This window comes from Brachyistius frenatus, unplaced genomic scaffold (assembly GCF_029030835.1).
Source record: "Brachyistius frenatus isolate BFR_SWC_R1_liver_20210118 unplaced genomic scaffold, ASM2903083v1 Contig_34, whole genome shotgun sequence".
In the NCBI taxonomy this organism is placed as follows: Eukaryota; Metazoa; Chordata; class Actinopteri; family Embiotocidae; genus Brachyistius; species Brachyistius frenatus.
This window is the reverse complement of record NW_027210633.1, coordinates 319,281-328,753: the sequence shown is the minus strand read 5'-3', so window position 1 is coordinate 328,753 and position 9,473 is coordinate 319,281. Positions and strand designations below refer to the sequence as shown.

General features: G+C 43.4%; 1 protein-coding gene across 1 annotated transcript; it reads right to left on the bottom strand.

Moving 5' to 3' along the window:
- Positions 1–1,130: 1,130 nt before the first annotated feature.
- LOC138622052 (terminal nucleotidyltransferase 5D-like) lies at positions 1,131–9,402 on the bottom strand. The gene is made up of 2 exons (XM_069700507.1): positions 9,155–9,402; positions 1,131–6,072 (listed from the first exon to the last, which is right to left on the bottom strand). Exon 2 carries the CDS (start codon positions 6,061–6,063, stop codon positions 3,760–3,762), a length of 2,304 nt encoding a protein of 767 aa, XP_069556608.1. The 5' UTR covers positions 6,064–6,072; positions 9,155–9,402; the 3' UTR covers positions 1,131–3,759.
- Between the last annotated feature and the right edge of the window lie 71 nt (positions 9,403–9,473).

Here is a 9,473-nt window from a genome sequence, read left to right as displayed (position 1 = left end):
CTAACCTAAGTGATGTCTGTTCGTGTTCGAGCCTGAAGGGCTTATTCACCAGCGCTGGGACTGACTCATCTGTTTTCTTTATGGTGGGTTGTAAACAACCACCGAAGGCAGGGATTCAAGAGTTTTTGCCGACTGTCTATTGACTGCGATAGGCAGGTAGTCATAAACCTGACTGTACCACTCGCAGCTGCCTAACTGCATTAATACACTGAAAGCTGGGGGGTGAGTCAGCCGAGGAGCAAACAAGGTTGAGCTGTGACGCATCACCACACCACACCTAGAAACTGCAGAGATGCTGGAGGATCGTTGGAATTAAAATGGATTGATGCGTAAAGAGGTAACGGTCACTTTTAGGACGATAAGGGGTCAAAGCAAAGTGTTGTGTAGTTAATGATACGGAGTTAAACAGAAATAAGAAGAGGTAAGAGGACATTTTAGTTGGTAACACCCTTGAAAGGAGGTGAATGCTCGTTTTTGGGGATCTGATCATATCAAGTGACTAAAATGTGATCATTAAAATGTGTTTTTACAACAGTAAGAATGAGAGTGATCAGGGTTAGTGCAGGAAGTATGGTCCAACAAAGATTGTGCTTCTTCGGTATTAAAACTAGGGTCAGGATTAGGATTACATACTCTGAATAGATGTATAAATGCAGCAAGATATAAATGCTTATCATCGGACTGTTGTGAAAACCAGAAAACAAGAAATAGGTATAATTTAAACTATAAAACACACCAAGCAACTGTTACGGGTCTCAGGATTGTTTCTCTAAATAATGTAACAATCTCATAAATATGTGCTGTAACAGAGATGAGACTAAGGGTGCGTCACCCTTAGAGCAGGAAGTAGTGACATTCACTGTGTACTGAGCATTAGGATGGGTGAACAGGTCGACCAAGCGTGCCGGCTGTGCAGCGGATGAAGCTGGAAAAGTGCAAATGATTTAGACAACAGCAGGCTGCTACTATTTTGTGTACGTTGCATGCCAAGTGTTGCCATGGCACCAAAATCACCTCCATTTGATGAGGATGCAATCGAGTAAAACTTGAAGTTGCCCAAAGTAGTAGCCCTGAAAATGTCCCAGTGTCACTCAGACCACCAAAGCAAGACTCCACACAAAGAGCGGCTGTGTTATATTTTATTATCACACAACAACGTGAGCAACTACACATCATATTGGAGCTTCTCTACTGGCATAACAGTTCCTTAACAATACACAACAAACCCAGAGTCTTACAATAGATACGACCACTTTAAAGTTACACGGGGCACGACTGCACACACTATTTTAGATGTCTTCAATATGTAGTTGGAGAATCACAAGCAGTTAAAACACCTTCATTACTCGACAACATCTAAGTGCATTTAAATTGTGCTTCAGTTTCAGACTTAGTGTAACATTTGCCCACATATCCTAACCTGTGCTTACATTGTCTGTTTAAAAAAATAATAATAATATTTTATACATGTACTTTGCATACACAATGAACAAACACGGGGACAGAGTGCAAGAACTGCCGGCTGCACTATAGACAGCTTAAATAATTGAAATGTGCAGTAACACTTTTGCACACAGTAACAGGCATAATCCCAACAGAACGTGCGGTCACTTCGTCCACGACAACAAACAACTGTCACCACGTAGTACACTGAGAGTCTGTGAGAAGAACAGGAGTTCGACATGCTCTCTGCATTTTCAGCTGTTCACTTCAAGAGATTTGTCAAATCAAAAAACGAGAAAGCCAAAGCAGATCCTGGTGACGATTCTCAGACGAGGAAGAGGTGAATTTATTTGATATAATGCAGGTAAATTTAATGACGTATGGGCACGGATCCAAGTTCATAATGCACTGTGATAAAAATGATTACAATACAAAAGCACAACTCAACATCTGCATAACATCTGTCACTGGTTGGGATCACAGGTTCAGTGTAATTGTCTAAGGGTCTGTAGGAAAGTTAATTAGGTGAGGAGAGAGGTCAGAAAAGATGGGGGTGGTGCAGTTTTATTCTCTTTTTATGTTAAAATACAACATTAAACATGTTTTCTCGATTCGTGTTTTAGTATGAATTATGAGGTGCCACATGTTTTTCTGCCTGAATTTGAACAGTTTTGGTTATTCGACAGGAAAGATTTCTGTACTTCCATTTTTGTAAAATGGGCAGTGCTCAGTTGGAGAAAAGCACTATTGACTATTCACATGATTGTTGTTGTTTTTAGCAACATTTGGATCACAATCGGTTAACAGTTGGATGGGTTGTTTGCTTAAGTTGCTCGTACACCTTTGATCAACTTTCCAATTCAATTCAATTCAATACAACTCAGTTTTATTAAATTGTATTTATATAGCTTCAAATCCCAACACAAGTCATCCCAGGGCACTTAACGCAGGATGGTCGAGATCTTGTAATTTTATGGAGAGAAACCCAAAAATTCAACAATTTCCACATTAAGAACAGTTTGAAGGACAAAGTCCCTTTTAACAGGAAGAACCCTCCAACAGAATCAGACTCAGAGGTGGGCGTCCATCTGCCTCGCTGGGTGTGAGGACACAGAACAGAACAGGCTGGATTCAGACAACACAATATTTTTGTCTGATAAGATGGTTACTGTGTCCCGATTACGGAGTCATAAACTGTTGACGTGACTTGGCCGAAGCACATGGTACACAACACATTAGTCCACCACAACCTGCACAATGTAAGAGGGAGAAAATAAAACTGTCGGTCCGTTGGTGAGTCGCACAAAGAGGACCGTATGATTTGTCTATCCTTTAGCTTTCAGTCTTTCATTTCACCATGTTGTGTGTGGAAAAGCTCTTTACTTCAGCTGTGACACAACTGGAGAGAGAGAGAGGGTGATTCACATATTTTAGTTCAATATCATGTAGTCTGAACTCGGCTTTGAAGTGTTCATCTCTTAGTAACCGATAAGATGTTTTTTTCCCCCAAAAAAAACTTTAACTATGATTGTACGTTTTCAGGACCTTTAATGTAAAAAGTCTTGTTTTATTTCCATCTAATAAAGCCCCTCTCACCAGCCTTATCATTTTCCCACAGTCCCTGATGGCACTGAACCTTGGAGCTCTCTGAAATGAGGTGTTTACATTCACAAAAACAACACTTACGATATCATGGAAATACCACAAGAGATTTTGTCTAATGTATACCCTCAGTAAATGTTGTTCTATTTCTATACAGTGAATACACAGGACTAGCCACATGTTGAATTTTACTCTACAGAGACTCACGAAACAGCTAAATGGGGCTTTAACCCCTCAGAAATGTTAAGGATTCATCATGACTCAAACTTTACCCAGAATAAGGTATTTGTTGCCAGCAGGTGTTTCATAGATTATGTTTTATATGATAGAGAAGTTTATCGCCTTGTCATAGAGAGTTATCACATGACAACATTCTCCTCAACAGGGCAGGGTGATCAGGACAGAGCCCTGCCAAAACCGAGCTGAAACAGCCATAAACCAAGTCCCTCAGCGTCAATAAAATCCTCTCGACAAGCTCTCTGAAAAGTGGACTCCCGGCGTTTCTTTCCTCTTCAAAAGTGTACATCTTGAAAGGGTCACGTGCTTTGCCTCCAGACCCCCTTTTAGTTCGGACCTTTCATCGTCTTTCAAGACATTAAACAACACTGCGCCCGTGGTTGCCTGTTGTCGCTAAAACTTCCATTTGTGCCTCTGCGTTGCAGAGCACCATGCTGAAAGCAGCCCGCATGCCTCCCTGTGGGCACGTCACCGTAGCTACACCAGGCCCGTGTGCATGTGGACGTGTAGCGGGTACGGGTGGTAGACGAGGGGGGGCTGGGCCTGAGTGATGAAGTAGCTGTTGTAAATGGGCTCCGTCATGTACGGCGCCGGCTGATAGAAGCAGGTGACGTTGGCCGTGTTGGGGATGGCGTTCTGCTCGCCCAGCACCCTCAGAGCCAGGACTGTGATCATGTTGAGCGTCTGTCTCCTCTCGTGTCCCATCAAACACACCGTGCTTTCGTCGATCACGCGCCGCAGGGTCATCAGATAGTCGTACTTGCTCGTCTCCTCGTTGCCGATGAAATGGCACTGCAAGTAGGCCTCGATCTTCCGCTGCTGCTCGCTCACGTCGGGGAAGTCGATGAAGAAGCGGGAGCACATGTATCGCTCCAAGGACTTGATCTCGATCTCGCTGGCTGGCCTGAAGTTCCTCACCAGCAGGTCGCTGTATTTTAGCAGGCCCCCTCCTCGGATCTCCTCCGGGTTGCGGGTGGCGATGAGGCGGTGGCGAAGGTGGTCCATCGCCTGCTCGAAGTCTCCGTACATGCACTCGGCTTCGACGGCGATGGTGGGCTCCCCAGCGGCCCCGACCGAAGGGCTTGACCCGTATATGTTTGGGACAGCGTCTGCCAGCCGGGGTTTTTGATCATCCACCTGAACCTGTGAGGCTCCGCTGGCTACACATGCGTGGCTTTGAGTCTCTGAATCAGGAGGCTTCTTTGAGTGTTTTGGCTTCACAGTTTGTTCGACAGTTTCACTAGAGCCAGTCCCTTCCTGAAGTGTACTGCCTGGACTGCATGTGGGAACTGTGAGGACGTCTGTTCCCTCACAGTTCTCTGCCTTGGAGTCATGAACTGGAGGACTGTCCATCAAAGGCGGTTTTGGCTGCAGTGGTTTGGGTATTTCTATGGGTGGAAACAGCTGTGTTGTAAGGTCCGACAATTCAGTCAGTAAAGACCATTTTTCAGGCTTGCTGATCAACTTCCGTGACATTTTCCTTTGTAACTTTGGTGAGGGGCAGTAGTCCAGCACAATGTCCTGTGATGTGCTGCAGGTCTTTTTAGCTGGAGGAGGAAAAGAGAACTCAAGGTGATGTGAATCTTGTAGGTTTGGGATATTTTCAATCCTGCTGATTACCATGTCTACTTTGAACGGAGGAATTTCCTCACTGTGGCCTATTTCCAGTGAAGACTTTTCAGTTTGCTCTGTGGACACGGGCTTGGAAACTTGTGGCTCGCACAGTTCTTCATTACTCTGGAGCTCTGAACATGCATGTGTCAGGAGAGGATCCCTGACATCTGTGAATAAAGCTTTAGGAGATGTAGCTGAAGGAAAATCATCATGAAACCGTCCTTTCTCTTCTCTATTTTCTTCACCCAGCTCAAACACGATGTCCTCCTCTGAATGAACATCCTCGATGCCGTCTGCCTCCGCTTCCTCCTGCTGCAGGTTTAGTTTCTCAGGTTCCAACACCTGCTGCGTCTCTTGCTTTCCATCTACAAGCTCATCCTTGTCCTGTGGCAGCTCTTTGTCAAGCACAGAAACGGTTTCATCCTGGCACGGACTTTTTGCGCTGGTTGTCATTGCGGACTCTTTTTCACCATCCTCTTCAACATCCCGAGGAATGCTCGATTGTTCTTGTTTTTTGTTTTCATCCTCTTTCTCTCTTTTAGACAGACTCCCAGCATTCAGCGCCAACTTTCCTCCTTGTTTCCTTTCAGTCTCCCAGTAGGACTCCAGCATACGATCTAGTATTATCTGGAAGGAGTCCACACTGAACTCAAACTGCCTTCGAAGGGAACTGACGAATCTGAGCCCAACGGTTTTAGCTCTGTTGTTCGAAAGCGAGATGAGGCTCCATCTGTCATGCTCGTTGAAAACTTTCACCATCTTTTGCACGTAGGCTTCCTTCATTGTCAGACAGGTGATCTTCCGTCTGTTGACCCCGCAAGGGAGGAGGTCTCGAAGGCTGCCCAGCACCACCTCCTTAATCACCTGAAAGTCCTCCTGCCTGGGCAGCTCCACTCCAAAAATGATGTCTAAATCTCTGTAGCCCACACCGTTATCTCTCACCAGGACGTGGCTGGCCGTCGCTCCGTTAAGACGTATGTCTTTAACCTGGATGTCTCTTTCGACCAGCCGATCCTTCACCACACGGATGATGTCTTTCGCTCTCACCTGCAGTGTAGGAAAATTTCCTCGGCCGTGGATGGGGATGACCTCAGTCAGGACTTTGTCGAGAGCCTGAACTTGCTCAAAGGTCAAGTTGTGGAACCTCTTCTCTGTTTGGAGCTCCATCGTCCTTACCTGTGAAATAAAAGATCTGAAGTTGCATCACATTGTGGCTAATGTCTCATAATGGCAAATGAAAAGTTAGAAAACATAAAGCACTAGTCTTGTCCTTTTGTCCTCTGTCAGTAGCATATAGATGTAGTACCATGTCCACATCCTCATCTCCGTATCGGTATCTTTACTTAAATGTTTAGGCCAGAGCAGCCCAATTTGGGGGCCCCGGGCCAAGTTTGGCCTGCACCCTCTTTGTTTTGGCCGACCACGGCATTTGACAAGCTCATGCTTATTCCCCTTATTCTCTAAATACCGTAAAATAATAATCATAATGATGACAAACTGTAAATTTAGTTTTACTAAGGAGTACATAATGAGTTTAACGGACAAGTACATCATTGTGCTGTTATGGTTCCCTATTAAATTATATTGGCCTACGTCTTAGCTACGAAGAATGATGATATTCTCTCTCTCTCTTCTGCTAAGGTTCATGTGCAGTCGCTGCATCGACGTCACTGATTTAGGGCTGCCAGTCAGGATGAGAGATCGAGGCAGTGCCACACTGACAAGAGAAAATTAGAAAGATGACTAAAGATTAAAGAGTATTGTTTAAATTATTCTGAAATTGTATTTTAGATTTATAATGTTAGTTTCCTGTATCACATTTTAATAAAATGCAACTTCACATAACATTAACATTTATTTCTGGCTCCTGGCTCTTCATCCAGATAAATTTGTGTCCCTTCATTGGAGAGAATTTGGGCACCTCGGGTCTCCGCCTTCGTAGACTTGGCATCTTCCCTTTTGTTTTCCTTTCCCCCGGCGAGCCTCAAATGCCCAAATGCAATCAAACATATACAAATAAGTGAGTTGAAGGCTTTTGCCAGAGATGTTTTCATCCTCATTCCTCTCTGTTTGAATACTTGCTAATTGTTTATTTGCTACATTTTGAAATTCAGCCAGTCAACACGCAGCGTAATGGGCAGCTCTGAGGACTGAGGATGTCTCTGTGGTTACCTGGCTGCCACTAGATGGCAACAAAATTATAACCTGTGGCAAAGTCAACTGAATGGCAAAGTAGGAGATTAAACCACTGGTAATGCACAGAAACAAATTCACACTTATTATGTTTACTGTAACAAATGTAATGTTATTATGTTGACCTTCTGTTTGCACTTGAACGAGGTAATTCAACCAGTTCATCTGCAAATAAAAATGTATTCTCACACTTATTTCTCAAACAGATCCAAACTGAATATACTGAAGATCAGAGGCGACCGATGACTAGTTGAGCTGTGAAATAAGAACATAATACCTCCTTCCCACAACCCATTGTGAGTTTTGAAAGGGACTTTTTTTTTCTGACGTGGGTAAAGTACATTCCAGCAGCATTATGAACTGCTCCTCACGTCATCTTACTTGTTTTTCTCCCATGATCACGTGTCCATCTGCTGTTCACAGGTGACTCACCTGTCTGTCATTCACCAGCTGACCGATGCAGGGACAACCTGGTTAGTAGACGAGACAAGCTGGACTCATCTATTTATGTTGCACCTGTATATCTGCCTCTGAGGAAGGAGTATGCTGAATCTAATTTCGACCATGCCAAACAGGGCGTATACATTGCTGTGATTATACACCAGACTGCATAATTTTGCTTATAATCGGCATTTGGTTAATATCCCTATTTCTGGACTGCTGATGTCATTGTATTTGCATGAATTTTGCAAAACGCTTACAAATAAGAGGGAAATAATGTACGTCATCATTATTGTGCACTGACTCATTCAGTACAGAGGCAAATGTCCGATTTTTAGCCTGTTACCAGCAGAGCTTAAGCTTGTACATATAGTGTAAATGGAGAAATTTACATTAATACAGTTTTGTTGTTGTGCTGCTACTCTGTGCTGCTTTTTTCCTGCTGCTCCATGATACTACCAGCAAATATGTTGTCCAAATTCATTAAAAATCAAAGCAGTTGTTTATGAAATGTAGTCTTTGAGCTACAGTGAATATGTAAAATTCCCTAAAGCCTGAAAATGTGAAGAGGCACCAACTTTCACCATCTGTTTTGTGCCTTGTAAATGTCAGAATAATCTTTATCATATTTTACTCTGGCACAATTTTTTTTAAATAATTATTTTCCTTCATTTTAGCATTTTTAGTTCTTGTTCGGATAAAGACAACAGAAAACATATTATTGCATTAAATATAATAAATGAAAATGGAACTATCGAGACAAAAACGGCATCACAATACTTTTAAATATATGTTTTAGGTCTGTTTAAAAAATATCAAACCGTGTTGATTTTTGTCTATTTTTTTTTAAAGTGGCCTGGGCCTGTTAAACAGCTCCTGCTCATCTGTTGAGTGCGCATTAAGTGACCAGCCCTGTGCATCATCAGTTTGTGTTTGACCGTCATCAGGTGCAAAAATGCAGTCAGTCAGCGGCAGCCTGCAAACTCGGGGCACAGGGACAGTGTGGCCCCACAGCAGCCTCTAGTGAATCTCAGGGGTTACATCAGCTCGGTCCTGCAGCAGGACCGCTCTTCTGCCACTTGGCTTCTTTATAGATAAAGACTATATGAGTCATACAGCCACTGAATGAAGCATCAGTCGTAGGCTCTCCTGGATTCTCTCCCTGTGCGCAAAAAAAACGACACGAAATGCACCACTTGCAGTGGCACCGGCTCTGAAACTCATAAAATATTTAACCAGCAAGCCTGGTGAGTGGATTGTGGCATTTTACTGACTGTATTGTGGAGCCATACGGATGGTCGTGATCCGGAGATACACATGCTGGTGGTGCCACTTTTATTCTTGAATGCTTCAATACAGTCATTGCATGTGGTTTTCTCAACTCAAAATGTTGGTAATTAGTTCCAGTGCCACCATCAGAGCCTGTTTATACTGACTGCAACACGCGGATGCAGCTCATAAGTTGACAGCCAGTCGGAGCATGCAGGCCAATATTTTTGGTTGAAACTGAACAATATGTTGAGGGAAGGAGGGAAAAAAAAATAATAATAACAGAACCTTTTAATTTTTGCCGGTATGAGATATAATAATAGAGCAGAAAAAACAAATTAAAAAAAAAACTCACCTGGTTTGTGGCGGAATGGCAGAGGAAAGTAAAGCCAGAGCAGAGACAAGAGAAAAGCAAAGAAAAAGAAAAAGCAGTCAGGTATCCAACAGGTTTATCCGACCCCCCTTTTTTTTTTTTTTTTTTTTTTTTTTAAGATTTGACGCTGAAGTTAAAACACGGACAGTTTTCGTCTCAGCGCAGGAGCACTGTTTCCATGGCAATCAGGCGTCACGACATTTACGGTAAATCACGACGCCCGGGTGTCTCTCTCTGTGTCTCTGTCTCTCTCTGTCTCTCTGTCTCTGAACTACCGAAGTGACAGCCGCTCAAGTTTAAA